The 22,066-nt window shown below is 41.4% G+C and overlaps 1 protein-coding gene across 1 annotated transcript in view; it reads left to right on the forward strand.

Moving 5' to 3' along the window:
* Positions 1-22,066, forward strand: part of LOC149800392 (collagen alpha-6(VI) chain-like) — a 35,288-nt gene that overhangs the window by 11,950 nt on the left and 1,272 nt on the right. Inside the window, exons 4-6 of the mRNA XM_089957236.1 lie at positions 11,854-11,979; positions 12,348-12,461; positions 21,035-21,589. Coding sequence (XP_089813362.1) covers positions 11,854-11,979; positions 12,348-12,461; positions 21,035-21,589 — 795 coding nt within the window. The remainder of the gene's footprint in view (positions 1-11,853; positions 11,980-12,347; positions 12,462-21,034; positions 21,590-22,066) is intronic.

Raw genomic sequence — 22,066 nt, forward strand, 5'->3', positions numbered from 1 at the left:
GTGTAACAGCACAACGTGTTCTTGGGAAACACCTCCATGGAACTGTCACTGGGTAAAGTTAAGTAAAATTGGTTTTGGTGACTCATAATTCCAGAGTTCTGTGGCTGTCCGAGGGGATATTACTGGACGTCAGAGGCGTCTCTCCGTCTAAAATGGGGTTCTGATTGTGGTTGAAGTGGTGACTGGCACTGGCACTGGACACAAGGTTCCCGGGGTTCCCGTTCGAGGAGAATTTCAGGGAGGGATTAGGAAGCAGGTAACCGATGCAACTGCTCAATAAAATGGTCCACAATTGTTTGTCTCCTTGTTGCAAACTCAAATTGGCAATGGCTGCCCCGATGACACAATACACCACGAAGATTTGGCAGAAAAAGACGATTTGCGTTTTAGGCACACGTTCTCCACACCACACCCACAAGGGTTGTTTTTGTAAATCTTGCACAGAAGAACTAGGTAAAGGAGGAGTGGTCGACGTAGCTGCGTCTGCTGTGTGAAAGGGCATGATGGTCACTTCTTTTTATAGTCGATGACTTGCGAAGCGTCGATCCAAGAATCAAAACTGGGTGGATATCCTTTCCAACGTACTTTGACTTCTTTGACACGTCGTTTGCCCACTTTACGGGTTCTGCGTTCGAGAATGCTTTCGATGTCGTACACGTCGTCTTCTTTTTTGGTGACACGTTGTAACTCGGGCAAATAAAACGTTCCTTTGAGCACTTCTCCGTTCATGTCTTCCAATTTATAGACGGCAGGATGACGGCCATGCACTCGTCCAGTGACGCGAAACAATTCGGTCGTCCAGTTAGGTAAGTAACCTTTGTCGAAAGTGCGTTTGGTTTTGCCAATGCGCACCCAATCTCCTACGGCCAACATTCCACTTTTCTCGGGGACAGCCCTCGTCGGGGACGTACCAAACAGACGCTCAAACACCAACACTTCGTTGTCGGGAGTCACATCTTGCGGGGCACGTCCGATGCTTCGATGGTAAGATTGGTTGTACGCTTGCACCAGGTGCGGTAAGATGTCGATGTACTTCAGAGTGTGGTGATGCGTAAAATATTTCCACATGCGTTCTTTCAAAGTGCGTTGAAAACGTTCCACGATGCTGGCTTTGGTTTCGGGATTCTCGGTGGTAAAAAAATGAATGTCACGTTTCTTTAATTCTTTTTGGAAAGCTTGGTTCAGAAATTCGGTGCCTTTGTCCGTTTGCCATCGAAGAGGGTGACGACCGCTTTGTTTCAACACCCGTTGCAGGGCTCGCACTAACTCGCTGCTCGATTTGGAAGTCAAGGGCACGACCCAGGCAAATTTGGAAAAGACGTCGATGACACAAAACAAATATTTGTAGCCACGATTGTAGCTGGCCAAATGAGAGACATCGGCTAAATCGGCTTGCCATTGATGATCGATGCCTTCCACTCGGGTGCGACTTCTGGCAAACTTGCGTCGAATGGGTTTGTGTAAAGTGTAGGTAGCTTGTTCTTGTAACCATCGTTGCACTTGAGGTAAACGGAGACTTTTCAGTCGCGTTTTGGCAGCACGATACAATTTTTGAACTCCTGCGTAACCTGCAGGATGAGAGGGATCGTAGTAAATGCTGGCTAAGACTTTTTCCATTTTTTTGTGTTGGTTGGTGTGTTAATAAGACACCCACTCTTGGAGGATGCTACTCTTTTTCTCTTGGGGTATTTTCTTGGATTGCAATGCTTTGCGTGTGCGGCCAGCAATAGGTGTCGAAGAGGAGAAGGATGTCTGAGCGGGGGATATCGGTTTTTGTTTCACTTCTGTCTTCACTTCTGTCTTCACTTTCTTTTTCTCTTGTGAGGAAGAAGGGGTGGCCATCATCTTTTTAATCCATCCAATTCTGGAGGTAGGTGGTGTTGTTAACTTGCGTACTTTTTCTGGTGAAGTTTGAAACCCTTCCTCTTCTTCTCCTTTTTCTGTCTTGGTCACGGGTACTGGTGGTACTGGTACTGGTACTGGTACTGGTGATGGTGCTGGACTTTTCATCAAGGTCTTAAAATCTTTCAGAGTGGGTAGAGCTGTTTCGTCTAAAGCTTTCTGGTGAAAGAGTTGCAGTCGTTGCAAGAGTTGACCGTACTTTTGCGATTTTTCTGTTTCGGACAAATCTTGGCGATCCATCAAGGACTGCAATTCGTGTTGTAACTGGGACATCTCGCTCAAATGGGGATTGGGAGGTAAATGCGGGGTGCGTTGTTCTTGCCACCGATCGTATTCCATCCATCGTTTGTAAGGCACTAAAGCTAGTTTTCGTCCTTCCATGGGGTTGTCAGGGGTGAATTCTGAGATCTTGGGACTTCCGAAGGCCTTTTTATCTTGCTCCCACCAGTCCTCCCAACATGGTTCCCAAGACTCCTTTCAGTATGGGGCCTAACAAGAGAGGTAAAATACCTCCACGTTGCACTAACATCTTCTTTTTTTGACGAATGGGAATTTTCTTTCGAACCATTTGGCGAAGAACGTGACGATGTTTGCTTAAGCATTGTTTCTGGTGTTTGGACAAAGGGATCGTGCCTTTCAAAACGTTCAAACAACATTCGCACACGGTATCGATGACCTCTTTGGAGGCCGTTTGAATGAGTTTTTTTCGTAGGGGTGGAGAAGCTTTGGACAGGACAGATAACATGTCCCCATGTTTGGCTAAACGTGGTGGCAGTCCTTTCCTTTTCTTTCCTTGGGGTTTTCTGGAGGGTGACATCTTTGAGTCTTCAGGAGCACCGAAAAAACACTGCTACCCGACTTGGTCACAGGCCTTTTTTATACTGGAACGCGTCGCCACTGATTGTCTTGACGTCGTATCAGTTTGAGGACAGGCATGAGACGTCGTGCAGGGGTACGCAACGGACTAAATCGAGCCAGTTCTTGCTTGGACAAATCCAGTAAACTTTGTAACATGCCCGATCTTTCTTGAACTTTGATTTTGGGAGAAGGTACTTTGTGAGCAGGAGCCACTGCCACTAAATTGGAAGGTCCTGCCACTGGGGAAGTTCTTTTGGGGGTCATCAACGGAGAAGTTCTTGGTGTGATCAACGTCTCCAAGTACTCTTCAGTTCTGGGTGTCATTAACGGAGAAGTGGACAAACGTGAAGCTGCCGGAGACGCAGTCACCGCCGTGGCAGGTCGTGGTTTGCGAGTGTAAGGTTGCGTCCTGGCCGAAGTGCCTCTCTTGCGACTAGTTTTCTGTGGACTTTTCTTTTTCTGGGGGCTTCTTTTCTTTTTCCGGGGTGGTGTCTGGTCAGAGGAGGGTCCTGCCACTGGAGAAGTTCTCCTTGGGGACCTGGTCTTTTTCTTCTTGGGGCTTCGTTGGACCTTTGTCTTGGGTATAACTTTGGGGGCATTAGGATCCCATCTTAAGAGAGAGCGAATGATGACCCCTCCTAGAGTACCGCTCCCTCCAGGTTTCAAAATGATTTGTTTTTTGGTTTGAGTGTCGATGCGGGGATCGGCCAGTTGGACCAAAGCGACTTTGTTTCGATCGAAAAAGCGTTTGGTTTGATGAGGAATCTGAATGATTCCTTGGAGTAATTGACGTGCCGTCACCGTGAACCATCGTAAGACTTCTTTGAGACTAGCTTCTAAGACACGAACTCGTGTTTGTGGATCTTTTTCTCGACTGATGCCATACAAGGCACGAATCAATTTGACGGGAAGATGCGACTGAAGGGACGTCATGTTCGCACTGAGAGTGAGACAGACGAAAAAGGGTCTGAGGTTTTTATAGATTTTTTTATGGGGAGTGAAATGAAGTCGAGGACGGAGACGTGTACAGGACAGGCCCTCCGTCTTGGCACCAGTGGTGAAACAAGTGGGTACGAAATCGCAAATCCTCGGGAGTCGTAGGTTTCAAATCGACGAGTAAATAGGCGTGTGGAGTTTGAGTGGCATCGTCGTACGCCTGAGTCAGCCAAGGCGTTCCTAACTGTTTGGCTAAGACTTGCACTTGCGATTTATCTCGAGGGCTTTTAAACAAGACCACGTAATGCGTATTGAGACTGATGGTGCGATGGGCTTTACTTTGTTGAAACAAATTTTGGGTGATGTAAACGACACTGGCATTACGGTGATGCCCTTTGCGCGTGAACCACAGTTTAATTTCTTCTTCGTCTTCTCCTAACATGTCGTCGAAAATGACCAAATGGGTTAGACGGGAGTCAGAGACGATGCCATCGTCTTCTTTAGGAATGCCTTCCACAAACACGATGGAATCGCCTTGACTTTCTCGCAAGAGGCTGTACGCCGATTGCCACTCTTTGTAACACCACACGATTCGTTGAGGGGGCCGATCGATCAAATGATGTTTATGTTCGATCAAACGTTTGACGAATTCGGTTTTGCCTGAACCGCTAGGTCCAGCAATGAGCATGTTAAAGGGATGGCGAAGATACAAAGCCTCCCAACTGGCACGATCTAAGTGTTCGTCGATGACTTTGACAGTAGAGGAAGAGGGAGCAGAGACAGCAGAGGTAGCCATGGTGTGAGAAATGTCACTTGTGACAGGAAAAACAAACAAGACAAGAGTTTATATACTTTTTCAGAACACGTTTATTGAATGTTTCAAACATGAATACGAAAGACAAAAATGCATAAAAGCCAAAGGCTTAAGTACAAGAATAAAAGGCACATGATAACCATGAACGTGGAATAAACACAAGTGTCTGTACAACATGTTTTGGGTAAAGTTCTAACCAGTTCTATAGTAGGGGTAAGGTCACACAAGTGTCCTCCCGAAAGGGTCTTTCAGGCCTGTCCACGACAGTCCTGTCCTGGGTGACGGGTTCTTCTGGCACCGTCACTAACACAGGTTGAAAAGTAACTTTTTTCCTTGAATAACTCTCGTGCATACTGGGCCATCTCTTGTGTCCAAGCCTCAAAACCCTGGTCTCGGTGATGTCCAACATTTGACTCCTAACCAATTTGGTTTCTTCTTCGTCAACGACATGGTAAGTTACTTCAATGAACAATGAACTATCGATCTTGCCTAGGGTTTCTTTTCATATACAGACCAATACCGACGTGACCGTACGGTAAGGTGAAGTGATTGGGAAGTCGCACTCGCTTCTGGTATACAATTTGATAGACTTTTTCCAAGGGTCGACTGACGATGTGGTGAGTGGGTAAACGTACAATCTTGTTCGGTTGATAGGTGGTCACTTTAAAGTTTCCATCCTCTCCCGATTGCAAGGCTTCTTTCAATACCCCAAAGTTGACCACTCGACTGGTACGATGATTCAGAGTCAGTCCTTTCACTTTGCACGTCGTGTGCACTTCTCCTTGTTTGTCCCGGTATTCGTAGCCGTAATTTTTGGGACCACCACTGACGAAACTTAGAATCTTGTCGTCGGGATGCTCGTCTGTCCAGGCTCCTAAACGGTCTCCTTCGATGTCAGGGTGCTGTTGAATCGGGTGATGGATGTAAATGCAACTGTCCGTGTCAAAGTACAGGACGCGTTCTTCTAACAGTTCTAAAGCTTCGTACAATTTTAAGCGAGCATGAGCTGTCATGTAAGCCGCAATGATGACATTTCCAAAAGGGTCGTCTTGTACAAAGTCCAGATCTTCTTCGTAATTGACCAAGATCAAATCCTCTCGAACGACGTCCACGTGTTTCATGTATTTGGTTTTGTCGTGAATCATCTGGAAGTAGCGGGAAGGTTCTGTCAAATATTCCGTCTTGGGTAAACACGATCGTTGTGCCATTTTACCCCACAAGCAATTTAACATCACTTTGGCAAACGATCGCCTGCCTTCGTTTTTTTCGATGTGGTCTAAAGAGATGCCTTCTTGTGCATAGTATTTCTCTTTGAATTGTATTTGGTCTTCGGGAGTGTGACACCAGGAAGGATAACGGCTGGCTTCTTGTTTCAGTTTCAAAAAGGCATCCACGTAGTCGGCGAAAATGCCTTTCTGAGTAGGGTCACCCTTGTGGTACTGTTGTGTCTTGGGAAAGTGGCAAATTTCGTACACTTCTAACAGTTGGTATCCCATGTCCAGAGCTTTGAACAATTCCACGCTGACCCAGGTTCCCGTCAAGGCACGTTCTTCCTGGCTGTGATGGCAAGGTTGGTCTTGGTTGCACGTTTCGGCACAAGTACGGCACAAGGGAAACATAAGTTTGCCTTGACAATGGTGAGGTAAGACGGGATGGTATAGGTTCGTGGGAGGCAAAACTTTACACTTGATCAAGCCTTCGTATTGTCGAATGTTTTTCAGGTCGATGTGTTCCGTCAGCAATTGTGGGTGCCCTACAGGAAAGCGACAATATTTGCACACGTAGGGATACAGCGAACACACGTCCAAGTATTTGATTTCTTCTCCTTTCTCTTCGTCCGCTTGGTACAGCAAACAGGTGGCATTGGTCCTTCCTCCGTACAAACTATCCCTCGGGTTCAGCGGGTCCATGAACTGGTAACTTTCCACGAGGCGTTTAAACTCGGGATCGGTTTTCAAACGGTGATCGTACTCGTGTTCCCACATTTCCACCACTTGGTATCCTTGCTGTTCCAACTTTAGGCGTCGCTGACAAGTGTCCTGGTACAAGTCTTCCATGGTTCGTTGTAAAAACTGATTTTTAGTGCTACGATCAGGGTAACAGACGGGACATCCGTGAAATAAGCAACCGTTAAACTCGTACACGATCTTGGGGTTTTCTAAGTCCCAGCCATCGACCGAATACGTTCCGATGGTCTTTTCGCCTCCTCCGTTGTGGGCATGCTGAATCCATTTGTCTTCCTTGTCGCACAAGTAATGTAACCAACGTAGGGCTTTGACCGAGTATTGACGCTTGACATAGTGGGTCGTTTGAGGACTGATAACAGCCACGGTGTTTTCAGGCATGAATCGTTGGCGGTACACTAAGGAACACGCTTTGGCAATGGTGCAAGCTTCTTTCAAAGGATCGACCCCTCCGTGTTCCATGAACAGTTCTCGAAATTTTCCACAGCAACGCCGTAAAATGTCCACGTCTGAACGACAATACTTTAACATTTCTTCCTGAAAGTCGAAAGGGTCCGAGGCGTGAGCCTGGTACCAAGCGTAGAAAGCTTCTCGTTGTTCGGTACGCATGTTGTCGGGGTCGTAATAGTGAGCCTCAGGCAAATGGGGTAGAACGGCATATTGATTGGCTTCCGTATTGAAAAAGTGTGGAAAGTACCCTTTAGCCATTTCTGTCATTCCAAACGTTTTAGGCATTCGGCTCAAAGGCATGGCCAAGTAACTCATCGAATCTTTAAACTGTACTTGTCCCACTTGCATGAAAATGATTTTGGCTCCGTTCAAAGTGACTTTAGGACGTTCGGTGCCATGTTCCGTATAGTATCTGAGAAGAAACTGTCCATCGTATCCGGAGAAATTGTTATTCATCACCGTGGCATGACGATGACAATCTCCGTAACGTTCGATGTCCTCTTGGCTCCACGTCTTGTCGATGGGGTCTAAGACCCATTGGGCAAAATCGGCTAACGTGTTTGGTCCCCGAAAGATTTTTTCACGTCCTCCAGGAATCTTGCTGCAGTGAGGGCAATGACTGAAGATAGGTTCTTGAATGCACTTCTCGCACGCTCGATGAGCCACGCAGAAATTAGGAATGTGAATGCCAGTCTCTTGCATGCATTCGAAATCGAAAAAGATGAAATTGCCTTTCTTCTTGTGACCGTCCTCTTTCTCTGGTGGGGGTTGGTATTTTTGCACGTAGCATTGGTGTTCCAAGTCCACGATGTGATGACAAATGTGACATTTTTTTTTTCCTGAACATACGTGTGCCTTGGTACTATTGGTACGTATGCCTTGTCTACACGTAGGGCACAATCTCAAGAGTTGACAAGCACATTTCTGCTGTTAACCTTGCGTCTTCAGATGTTGCTGGTAACAGGTAGGACTGACAAACGTGCGCAAACAAGTGGAACAAGGCACTGGTCCTTCGCTCAGACAGGGTGGAGAGGCCAAACATCCTGGGCATTTCATTCCACAATGCTTGTGTTGCTCTCGATTGTTATAACCATAGTCACATTTCTCACAATAATAACTGTATCCCAGGAATCCAGTGATACTGGTAATGGTATCGAAATGGTCATCGTGATGATAGACATGAATGTATTTTCCGTCCTTAAAATCTTGGCCTCGAAACAACAGAGTTCCACGCATTTCTTGAGGGTGCACTTTCAAGGTGTAGCGTGGAGCTAGGGCATCTTGCAATTTTTGCATCTCAGGAATGTCACAGGGTGTGTCTTTGGACAGTCCGGCTTGTTACAACAGGAGTTCTGCTTCATTTCGTTGTTTGGCTCGATCGCATCGTTGAATAGTTTTCCAGGTTCTTTTCCATTCTACCGTGTCGTTCTTCTTGGCATAGGTTCGTCCCACCACGATGGCACGGGCTAAACACATCTGGTCTTGAGGGTTGTTAATTCGGACGAGACTCTTTTTGGTGTTGCGAAGGTCGTCCACCAATAACATCTTTTTGCATCCAGTTCCTTGAGGAGGAGAGACTGGGCCATTTTCAGTGTGGCTTTACCATCGGTGATGTCAAACTGGTCATTAGATTGTTGCACCTGTTGTATCTTGTCCATGACTTTGGAAGGGGTCAGTCCTGCGGGTCTGCTAAACTCGATCCAAACAGGGGATTTCAAACCGTCGTGATCTAGGGATAGTGTCAAGCGATCGTCTTCTTTGGCTTGACATTGTCGCTTGAGTGCGGTGAGCAAAGAATCCCACATCTCGGTCATAAACTCTTCTGCTTTCTCCAAGGGTACGTCGGACTTGAAATCTTTAAACTTCACCGTGTAGGTGTAAGCCGTGGTTCTAAATTTTCTAGAGGAGCGCTTTTCCGTCTCTCGAATGGAATAGTACTTTTCAGGGTTGACTAAGGGTGGTGAACTTGGTTTAGAGGGTTCGGATTCTGGTTCACTCATGTCCTCTTCAAAATCACTGGCATGAATTTGTGCCAAGATTTCTGCCCTGGTACGAGGCGATAGATCACGTTTCTGCCTCTTACTTTCTTCTTCTTCTTCTTCTTTCTTCTCGAATGAATGGGATCGTTTCATCTTGAGTGCAAAACGTCAAATGACTCAAGTTTAAACACCACAGACTAATTTATAGTCTTGGCAAACCAGCGTATATAAAAAGGGTGTGTCTTGTCCTTTCACTATTCATTTCACTCTCAAACCGAGGAGAACGATGGAAGAGACTACCCAGATGGAACGTTTCGTCAGAGCTTTGCGAGGGGTCATTAGAAAATTCTCTTCAGACCAGCCGACGGACTACTCTCCTTCCTTTCGAGATAAGAGTCAGGATACTTGCTATATCTGTCAGAAGAAAGGGCATTGGTCTTCAGAGTGTCCAGACCGTCAAAAAAGAAAAAAAAACAGGGGCTAAAAAAGACAAAAGTCAAGATACCTGTTATTATTGTAAAGAAAAAGGACATTGGTCTCCAGATTGCCCAAAAAAGAAACAAGAGGAGTCAGAAGAAAAGAAGGATTCTTCAGAAGAAGAGAGGGATTCTTCGGAAGAAGAGAGGGATTCTTCGAAAGAAGAGAGGGATTCTTCAGAGGAAGAAGAGGAAGAAAGAAGACAATTCTATTTAAAAGAAGCAAAGAAACAGGAGAAGAAAAGAAGAAGGGAAGAAAATGAGGAAAAAACGGTGAAGAAATTCAAAAAACAGAGAGACTAAACAAGGAGAAAGAAGAAGTCAATGAACTTTTAATTAAAGTGTTCTGTGGTGAATTGTGAATTGGATTGTAAAAAATGGATAAAAGAATACATGAATGATATAAGGTAAGTGTCTTTGAGTTTTGATTTTAAAATAAGAAGCTACACTCACGCACTCATACACAGACACATACTATAAGGGTAAAATGGGTGGGGTTTATTTTTGAGTTATTGGCAAATTGAAATTGTATTTCTTTTCGAGAAATGTGGGTGGCCCTGAAAAGGGCCTTTTTATTTTGGTGTAGGGGTGAGTTTAACCAATCAACTTTAACTGCCTTAAGCCTTTGCCACGGCCAAGGCCTACTTCTGATGATTGGGTTGAAATCACTAAGGGTGGTACGATAGGCTTAGTCACAGGGTTGGCGTGTTTAGCTCGGGAAGGTCGTATTCTCTTCGGTCGTGATAAAGAAGTCTGATACATTTGTTTCAGACTTCTTAACTCCGCTAAAATGTCCAACAGTACCGTAGCCGTTTGATTTTCACCCTCTTGTTTCTTTGCTGCTACTTCTTCTTGCTGTAGTTGCTGTTGTTTTTTTCTTACCTCTTCTTGTTGCTGTTGCTGTTGCTGTAGGAGAAAAGCTTGTTCCGCTTCCTTTTGTCGTTGCATAAATTTCTCCAATTCTTCTTTCTGTCTCTGTCTAAAATTCTCCACTTGCGGTAATGAAGAAGGTAACGAAGGTTCCGGAACAAATTCTTGCGAGGTAAGAAAATCCACAAAATCCCAATGTACCTCTTCTGAAAGTAAGTCTGGGTTCCCTTGGGCAGTCTCCCCTGCTGGTGCACCCCAATGGATCGTTTTCTGAGTTTCCGTCATGTTGAATCACTGTCGCATAGATTGACTGCACACAAGCGCTAGCGAATCTATATAGACCAACTGACGTCACAGACTACTCTCTTCGGATTGGATGCGGGCTGACTGAATTTTGTAACGCGTGTTTGGATTGGTGAATGAACTCAATCCGTTTCAATCCTGCCTCTACCTATAAATAAGCGCAGTTCAGTGCATTGATTCACTTGTTCTCGTCGCTTCAAGATGTGGACCGATGTGCAATCTTCTACGCTTGTGTCTTCCATGATGTTCCGGACGGACATACCCATGTATGTCCGATCCAAGTGGACCGTTGTCCACAGGACAAACACCAGCCTGTGGATACGTAGGATCTACGTAGAAAGACAAGGATGCCTGAAAAGAGTGCTGATTTACGGACCAACAGTGAGACGTAGCCTAAGGACAAGAAGAAGACCAATGCGGTACCATTTATGTTAATGAATACATTAACATAAACCCAAAGGCCCTTTTCAGGGCCAGCCATATTTCTCGAAAAGAGATAGCCTTTCCATTGCCTACCCCTTTTTTTAAATTTAAATTTAAATTTAAATTTAAATTTAAAAAAACCTTTTAAAAAAAAAAAAATCCCAAAAGCCCAAACTCTATTCCCCATGTTAATTTCCCTTGCCCCTAGACAGACCCAAAGTCTATGTTAAATTCCCATTGTCCCTAAAGTGGCCCAGCGTTTTTCTCCATGTTAATTTCCCTTGTCGCTAATCTGACCCACGATTTTTCGCCATGTTAAATTTCCCTTGTCGCTAATCTGACCCAGGGGTCTCTGTAATGCTAATTCCCATTGTCGCTAATCTAACCCCATTTACTACTGACGTTCTCAAGTTTGTTGTTTATGGGCTGAAAACGGAGAAACGTTAAAGTGGATCTAAGACAGATCTGTATCAGAAAAAAACAACAAATCAATTGCATGAGCTCTACCATTACATTATATTCGTACTTACAGATCGGTAACTAATTAATATTGGGCAGGTTCCAAAGGAAATCAAGAAAGGTTACCTATGATGAAGGTAAATATTCATGTTGCAATCATTGTGGATGTTAAAACTCCTATAGATGCAATTGCTTATAATAAAAAATATAATGATGAAAACAGTATGGCTAAAACTGCCCGTACATAGAACATTTCACTTTCTTTTCTGCAGGGACCTTCAGTAGCGAACTACAATGGCGTAATTATCTTGCGTTTTAGAACCTTGAGGAGTTAACTGAATGGATAATTATCTAAATTAAAAGCATGCTATAGTATTGTATAAAAGAAAACATCAACGACACTATTCTACAATTTGCAGCTCCATGCAATGCCTTCAGACCACGGTCCTTAAGATGTAGGAACGGAGGAACTTGTCATAACGCTGGTCAAACAGACTATAAATGTGAGTGTCCACCCGGTTTCACAGGCAACGACTGTGAACTAGGTAAGCAGTATTAAAAACGTTAAAATTTACACTATAAAAAACTATCATCGTAAAGATGCTTTATACAATTCTACGTCAATATGTCACAAATAGTGACACTTTTGGGTGCCCCTGAGGTAGAGCAAATTATTGTTACACGTTTAAAGAAGAAAATTAATTCGAGCCTCGGAAATAATAAACAGACTTGAGAATAGGTACTATTGCATATACAATGGTCTTAAGATTTGTTCATAGCCGAGAAGTAACATTTCTTATTACTTTAGACTAACTAATCAACAAGAGACAAAACACTTCAATTAGCAACACATTACGAACATTGATGAAGTTAGTTTCGCCTGATATTAGGCATGTACTTCTATTTCTTCTAGATTTCAATGAATGCCAGTTTAATCCCTGCCAACAAGGGGCTTCGTGCAACAATACGTTTGGTGATTATAATTGTCATTGCCCAAGCAAATATACTGGAAAAGACTGTCATCTAGGTATATTAGCTAAGTCATAAAATTATACTTGATAGTTTAACATATTAGCATTAACCTTTACCAGGATAAAATCAAGCAACAGCACTAATTGTAAATTTTCAGTACCGACTATATTTTAAATGAATATATATATATATATATATATATATATATATATATATATATATATATATATATATATATATATATATATATATATATATATATATATATATATATATATATATATATATATATATATATATATAATTTGATGCATCAGTTTTATTATATGCAAATATAATCATTAATATATTAGCACGCGAATATTACTAACTTTAATTTATTAATTGTTTTAATTATTAATTTTCTCAGATTTTCTGAGAAATTATCTTATTTTCTAATACGCCAAATGAAATCAGTGCATAATAATACTGTCTGCAAGAGAAATTGCAATCATACAATCATATAAACTAATTGCTACCTCACACGGTGGCCTGTGGTAAATTAATCAATATCAGATTTTTTCCTGGCATCAGCAAGATCGTATTGATGTGGCAACGTTTATTTCTGCGAACTAAACGTTCTACAACAGGTCTATAATCAAGCGTTTAATTTGCTAATCTAACAGGAACAAGTCTAGTAGGCGATATATCTCGCGTGGATCTTTGCAAAACCATGTTAGTATTATATAGTGATTCTGAACGGACCCACACGACGTGTATCACTTGTCTCAAGATTTTTCTTCAACATTAGTTCAGGAGAATGTTTATGCAGTCTTCATGTCGTTCAGTTGCGATATAATACAATGTCTCGCAGTACTCTGCAGATTCTCCATTATCAAATACGTATCCACAACACCATCAATGGGCGAAATCGACGCAATTCATCACACGATTATGCGAGTGTGCGCCTGCTGTTGACACAACTGCAGGATTGAACAACTGAGGATACTTATGAATGCAAAGAGCACACATTTTACGGTGGCTAGATTGACGGCTCCGCAACAGCACATATACTATTTCGACAGTGTCGCGAAACCAACACGTTCCGATATTACTGGCCACACTTGTTATTATTGTCTGCATCAATGCGGTCCACGTTATTATTCTCCTGTTGAGGTTTTAACCATGACGATCCACGTTTTGTTGCGAAATTCTAGTGCCGACGTGCATGATTTTTTTGCGATGATTTTTATCTTTCCTGACGTGAAGAAGTTGGTCAGGGGCCTGAAATCAATTTTATTCTCAGCATCGTCGAATCCATCATTATAAACTCGTATGGGGTCAGTAACGAGCTCGACATCACCGTGCGTGAATCACATCCATATCAATTATTTACAGCTACGAGATTAAAATCTAGCGGCATCGATAATCAATCATCACAAAGAAATGTTCGTTTGACTCAAAGATAGATTGAAAAATGTGCCAATATAACAACACATTCAGACCATCGCCGAACTTTACGGTGATAATGCCAGGAACCTGTACGGGGCCAGTTTGTGGAAATAATTTTGCGCAATAATATCTATCGGCTCTTGGAGATATGCTGCGAAAATAACAACAACTTTGAAAACATTTTAGTCGTGCAGCACTGCCAACAGTATGCGCGGAATTCACTCTGTGATTGTGCTCGAACGAATATATGTAAGTGAGTGCCACTGAGGTCGTTATGTGCGTTGGACACTCAGGAACTGTTAATTTATCATGACATGTGCAGGTCATAATGTTAACGTTATTCACTGTTTGAACTCACGAGTCCTGCGATTCTGTTATCTGTGTCATCGCGCAGGAATTTGAATTACATCAATGTCAATGTGCTTGTGGATGTCTGTTTCGATTAGAGATCAGACACACATAACACAACCGTGTAATGATCATGTTTGAGTGTTTGTTGGTTCTCTTGCTCCACGCGAGCTTTGTTTATCATTGCGACTCACTTCAATCTGAAAAATACTGTGACGGCACCGACAATGACTGATACTGGCATCACACCAATTGCAAGGACTGCAATGCCTGTCCATTTTAAGCACACTGATTTCAGATGGATGTGAGAGTTCTGACTGCATGATGTGATGGATTAATATGTGGAATTCAGCCCATTAGGACAATGCAACTTTAGTGATCACGGATACGGACATGGTAGCGAGAATCTTCAGGATGTCTTTGAAATCAATCCAGATATGTTGATTGTTATTCTGGGGAACTTTCGAGACAGATTCGCATACATATTGAAAAACGCACCCACATTTGCGGTTTCAGTTAGCGCCCTCCGTGTTATTTTTAACAAATACTGGATTTACTGGAGTTGATTTTGTACCGAAGGGTAAAGACCGGTCTTGATTCCTTTCTCTTTTTTTCATCTGCATAGGATTATGTTGGGATGAAATCTAGTACCATACCGCATTTGTATTCAGTCACTAGATACTTAAGTGGAATGTTAACATCAATGTCATGGACGATGCAATATCGTTCAGACCAGCCATGGAGATGTCGACGTGGGAACGTAATGCCACAGTAAACACACCGGATAATGCTCCATGTCGACGACATAGAAGTCGCATCAACAAACTCAATTATGAGTGCTCTAAGCTGCCGGACACGAGATGCAAAGTACCAATGCGAAGACACTTGCTCAGTTGGAAACCGAAACATCAGTGCAAATCAGTTATCAGTGGATGAATGCATACGTCTGCTTGCGCTTAAAAAGCATTCTTGGATTTGGACACAAAAGTGAAAACAATTAAGGCCGACCTAGAAAAGCTAAAAACTGACCTTGCACAGGCAAGAAAGCGTATCTGTCTCGATGTGGCCAATGATGCCTCTCTTGAGACAAGATTAACTTTGCTACGATCGACTTCGAGCCTTAATGCGCTGAAATGGTGTTGATCGCGATGGCTAAACAGTGATTCCATTTCCGTATTGCACCAAGACATCATTGTGGCACAATCACAACGTACAGAAGTGTGCAATGAAATCAATCCCTTCACCGGCCTTGTCAAGGTTCTGCGCAAAGACGTCGATGCTTTCAAGGCCGATCCAGCACTCACGAGTGCCACAGATATGTATCCACGCTTGATTTCTACGGGTTGCTATACGTTTCAGATCCAGTGTGGTTAGTTACCAAGCTGGCAACTAGGAAATATATAGAATCACCATTACTGAGGCAAATAACTACTTGAATAATGTTATTCTAACAAAATATCAAATTACTGAATGAAAAGGAATTAGATGACAAAGAATACAATTGACAATACCTTCACGCTGTGCATGAGGATAAACAATCTCTTGTTGCGAATCTATGGTCACAAACTCAGTAAAAGAAAAACGAGAAACCAACACGGTTTGTAAAACTTAACAAAACATTCAATTGTCAAAGTCATTAATAACGCTGTGAGAGGAACTTACAGTATTATGAAGTTGATCCAAAGTAATTCTTATAACGGTCTATGAAAATCTGAAATGAATTAAGAGTTCCTTATAAATTTAAAACCGGAAATGTACTTGTCCTCCAAGAACCTTGTTGTTTTCAAGATGGGATTATCCAGAATTCCTTAGAATAATTTATATCAGTTCCAGAATAATATTATAGTCCAATAATGAGCACCTTTTATTTCCATTGAAGTGTCCAGACAAGATGTACAACATAAAATACATCTGAAGACTTACAACAGACAAATAAGAAGTGAGAATGACTCCAAGATCGGAATAAAAATAATTACTCAGTTTTCTCTTTTTATTCCCTAGCTATTGTAACCTTATATCGCAATAGGCCCCACGTGACATGACATACATTACTACTCGCTTTACATTGCATTTATATATTTATGTGACCTAGCCCAACCAATGGGAAGTTACTGAATTCTTCCAGAAACGTCAAATACCCTGCCAGTCAATGAAAACGTAAGCCCAAACTGCCAGTTTAAGCCTTATTATTAAGCTATTTATTAATAATTGTCAACACATATGTAAACATCTATTAATAGATCCTATGTAATATTACGTTCTTAAAAGACTCAGTACAAGTAGGCAAACTTAATTTAAAGATACTATGTACAATTTACAACCATTAAAAATTACAAAAATTAAATAAAATCATGTACCGGAAGTTACGAAAAATATAGGTATCCAAAACCCATTGATATATATACAAAACGAAAACAGCCCCATACATAATGTTCCTATCAAACATAAGAGACAAACTGGATCATAGAACAGTTATTAAAGAAAACTGACACCGGCGAGACCGATGATGGCTCTGGCGTCGTTAATGACATTGTTGAAATGGCGTCGGTTGAGAATAATGCCACTTGACAATAATATATTCAGATTGGACACAGTGAAGCATGCCAACCATTTGCAGAAACAACAGGAATGGAATCAGTAGTGCAGTATGTTGTACATATCATAATTGCAAAGGAATTAACGCAGTGTGTGGCTAGGGGATTGACCAAATTCAGTGCCGTGTTAATTATGGTCACGAACACACACTCGTAGACGTTAAAAGAGATTTCTGCGGCGTTATCAATGGAGAACTGTCCAATAATGAAACAGTGGCATTTATATTGAATGTCGCACTAGCATCCAATAGACAATTGCACTGACTTCGGTCGGATCGACGGTTCGATTGAAAATCACTGACAATCAATAATGTGTTTCGAATATTATTGCGCCTTTGTTATGATTGCATAAACGCTACCAGTTGCGGCGATCACCGCAATAATTATGATTAGTATGTGTCCAGGTGAATATCACATCGCCAATCCCAGCAAGACAAAAAATTGATAACCACGAAATCGCTGTGGAGCTGTCCAATCGAATAAGCCACACCTATATAAAATGAATTCAAATCACTACTTAGCAGTACACCCCTGCAAGAAAGACACCACTGAATCACTTGGTGACACTGATGGCGTCATTGTTCAACAGTGCAAGTATTTATATGTATAACATAATGGTGCATGTTTAAATAACGATGCGCTAGCGCATGAGAATGTCGTCAGCATACTTGATATATTTCACGTAATCGCATATCCAGAGCCGTTCTAGACCTTGATTTGCGTCTTGTACATCAATGAAATCGTATGAAAGTTATGTGAGGGTTATGGCGTTATTGATACAACCATGAAAACCAATTATAAATGTGATATCGTTGGTGATAAATTATTATTACTGCCGAACATATTTAGCTTGTGTTGAGCTTGGCACAGGTAAGCATAGTCTATCACGCGAACAAATATCATCGGTCTCAAAAGAACTTCCAGCTGCGTTTCTTCTGTCAGACAATTTAGTTTCTAGATTTAACGTAGATAACTATATTCCCGAAAATTGAATTAATCGCGATCAATTCTATATCTATGAAAGTATTCAGGAACTTATTGAGATAATTTCACTTCCTGCTACTAAGAATCTACATGTATTGATGTCACGTCATGATATCAGTGTCACACGTGATGACTTTGCTTCGCTATCCTGACACTTTGTGCAATATCTGTACGCGTACACATGACGTCACCAGTTATTTAGCATACGTTCAGTCCACTTATGCATGGATTCATTATCCACGTGCGACTAAAGATAAAGGTACAATATTACCACTCGACCACTCAGTAACCCAACCTGGCAGTAATTCAGCTACTTCACGAGTTGTTTTAGTTGGTCATTGTTGCGATCTTCTTGAACAATCAGATTATTATCCGATTCGAAATTTGAGCAAATTATCTGAGAAATAATAATTGCATTGTCAACGAAATATGATAACTTCGCGCGAATGTCCATGTGGAAAATATTAATCGCCATTGACACGTAGGTATCCACACATATGAAAGTGGGATTCAATCCTCAACAAGTTCGTGTATACCTGATAGCAGATGACTAAAAGAAATAGCTGTTAATGAAGCTGGTCGATTGTGAATCGGACGCGACGGTGATTCGATCAATGGATCTGCATATGGGATGTGAAAATAAAAAGTTGGATGGACGACAATCAAGGACAATCTATTCTCGCAATTTCATATAGAAAAACATTCACGATCAAAACCTTTGCTGATCAAGAATTAGTCAGTTATATGGGAATAACAGGGCTGATTATCACACATTTTCCACATCAGTTATCGAGACATCGCGCAAGGATCATTGCGCAGAGTCAAATAAGTTACTGGTGATCTTATTATCAATGAATGACCCCGAATTCAGCGGCATATTTAACAGTTCTGAAACGAGCAAAGGAGTATGGAATATCCTTGAGGGTTTACTAGCAACTGCTGATCGTGTTATAGTTCTTGACACATATCATGCAAGTGACTGTAGTCGTGAGGTTGTGAAAAATGACAACTGGTTCCTGCTTCGTTTTCATGAGAAAACCTTACATGCCCGACCACGACAAGAAAAATTTATCGCGAGATTGGCACATGTAAAGCTTCAACATTTACTCGACAATGCATTTTCGAACTTACGTGGTATTGAGAAAATCGCGGACCTTACTCATCTCAAACTCGCTCTCAAATTTTCTGTTAAGGAAATCACAAATACACTTCGACTGTGCCATTTTACGGTTAGATACTATCACGCTGGTTTGACAACTTGAGCGTGATTTTGGTGATACTGAGTCAGTATAAAATGGCCTCAATATTGTCGTGTTCAGTATGTCCCTGGAAACAGATGTATCTATTATAGACCCGAGATTCACTCGCATGTATGTGGTTGCGAATGTTATGGGATCAGCTGAAGCCGCCAGACAAAGAACTTCATACGTGTACATGTGTTGATGATATCAGAAACGTGACAGTTTAATCACAGCCATATGCAGTAAGTTCAATCAGTGATATCATTGTCCAAAAGCACTAAGAACGTCGAATCATATCCGCTCGTGGACTGATTTCGAGCGCCTGTCCGAACAGACCTGGAAACACGGTTGGGATTATTCTTATTATTCGGTCATTACGGAGGAAAATAGTTATAAGAGGTACGTCAGAAATAGATTGATTGTGGCATTGATCAGTACGGATACACTATCGAGTATGACATGAGAGCGATTAAAAACTTCTGACAAATGTTTGGTGTATAAATCCGACTTGACCGTTGCATACGGTCAATGCATCATAGTCATCATCGACGGCACCAAGGATCTCATGTACAGATGACATCGTCAGAGATGAGGAAGAGTTCGTTTGTGACGAAGCGCTTAGAGGATCAAATTGTGAAGAGACAATCGTGGATATCGTCACATTATCAAGTCAATACAGCTCCATTATTACCCGCGACATTTGAATTTCTTGAAGAACATGTGGACACTTTTGATTGATACAATCGCGCAATTCTTGATCGTGAACGATTTGAGGATGATTTATATTGAGAATCGTTCATATAGACAAACATACATCAGAACGTGTGAAACTCGCTGCACAAAGAACGTTTTTGCACGCGGTGGATCTTCCCAATATCATTCTCACATATTAATTAGAAAATGAGTTACAATTTCGAGCACACAGTTGCTCTTCAAAATATTAACGGTAAAGGCCACGGCAGGTTATGCCGCATTGATGTCTCAATGGAAGTCATTGTTTCCCGAACATGGTGTCAGAAAAACCGATAAAGATCAACGTGCAAAAATGCTATACTCACGATATGAATCTTACCCAACCAATTAAAAAGAAAATTATTTCACAAGGTAATTATAAGATCACTGGAACTTCGTTGTTATGTCTACCAATATTGTGCAATCGTGTATTACTAGAATTGACCTGAAATGCATGCTTCTGCGCACAGTTTTGTTGTTATTAATCGCGCATTAAAATGACTGCAAAGAATAATGGGGGCATAGTGGCACCAACATGTATAAAATATCATCGAATCACCAACAACAGACACACGATCACATTATCGTGCTATGAACTGCATCTATGGTCTTGTAGATATGCATTTGACATCGAAGATTTGCTAAGTACTATATATATATATTGTGCGGGTTCTTGGAGGAAAACTATAAAATACTAACATAATTTTGCAAAGACCCACACGAGATGTATCGCTTACGTGATATTGTTTTTGTCAGATTGGAAAATGAAATGTTTGATTTTATCTTCATTGCGGAACGTATTTTGCCGAAATAAACATTGCATCAATGAAATCATGCATCCACGTCAGTATTATACGCTGATGTCAACAAATATTCTGATATTAATTTGCTTAACTCTGCCACTCGTGGAAACATCCATTTGTTTATTTAAATATCTGTTCACAGCATCCCTTGCAGAAAGTATCATCATGTAGTGATTGCGTTTCCTGCACGAACATTAAAATGACTCAGAAAAGCTGAAACAAAACATTATTTTTCATCCCAATTCTAAATCTCCTCGTGCGAACATGTGTATTATATTTCCACACACACACGCACACACACACACATACACACACGCATACGTAAAAGCTTGAGTTATCTTGTTCATTAACGATTATCCTCATACGATCCTTTTCAAGAATATATGTCCAGGCTGGACCAAGAAGAAACCAGCTATAATACAGAGTTGTTGCCTGATTGATACTTCATACTATGTTATGTGTACATTAACAGTACTTCGTTCTTCTTTGACCCAGAAAAATGCCAAATGAGTCGAGCGGATGTGGTATTTCTTGTCGACTCCTCTCACAGTCAGGGGCCAGATCATTTTAAGACGCAATTGGACTTTATTGCCGAATTTATTAAGTCAGTCTACATAGGCCCCGATTATGTACAGATCGGTATAATAACTTTCTCTTTCGGGGCAAAAGTGGATTTTGATCTGACAAGGTATTCTAATAAAGACTCTTTGTTAAACGCATTACAAAATATAAAATACAACGCTGGTTCCACCAATACCTCTGCCGCTCTAAGACTGGCCCGAGAAGAGGTCTTCAGTAGGAGCAGATCTGGTGTCAGAAAGTTGGCCATTCTTCTGACAGATGGAATGTCATCAAACAAAGTGGACACAATGCAACAATCGGACTTGTTGAGGAATTCTAATGTGGCCATTGTTTGTATAGGAATCGGTTCGGAGATCCTGCATGATGAACTTCTGACAATGGCTGCTAACCTGAATAATGTCTTTACGGTGTCTACATTTGATGGATTATTCGGCATTCTTTCAAAGATCAGGCTGATTTTTTGTGAAGGTAGGACTGCTTTGTGTATCCATATGTTTCTGTGTGTTGGTGTGATTATCATTCCCGTGTGCACCGTCTGGTTTGATGTTCCAGTGATTAATAGTTATAATATTACCAACTAAGTAAGAGATAAATAAAATGTACATGTGGATATTTACAAAAGAAAAGCCGAATTATTAAGGAACTCAATCGGTCTTCGCGACAATGCATACGCAGACGATGATTAGACTTAACTAATGAAACAGCAACTTTTTAGCATTGAACTTTATACACTATAGTTCATATTAAAGAAGAAAACCTTGCTAAAGCTGGTTTATAGAATGGTTTCAAAGAAAAACTATCTGACTAAACCATGTACGACTAATGAAGAAATATGAATTTAAATGAAAATAAATTAAATTCAAAATCTGCATAAATTGCATCAGAATGCATTAAATTCTCTATCAGAGGGAAAGTATAGGTAACATTAAGTTCCTATCGAAATCG

Source organism: Sinohyriopsis cumingii, chromosome 5 (assembly GCF_028554795.1).
Source record: "Sinohyriopsis cumingii isolate HCF-2022 chromosome 5, ASM2855479v2, whole genome shotgun sequence".
NCBI lineage: Eukaryota > Metazoa > Mollusca > Bivalvia > Unionida > Unionidae > Sinohyriopsis > Sinohyriopsis cumingii.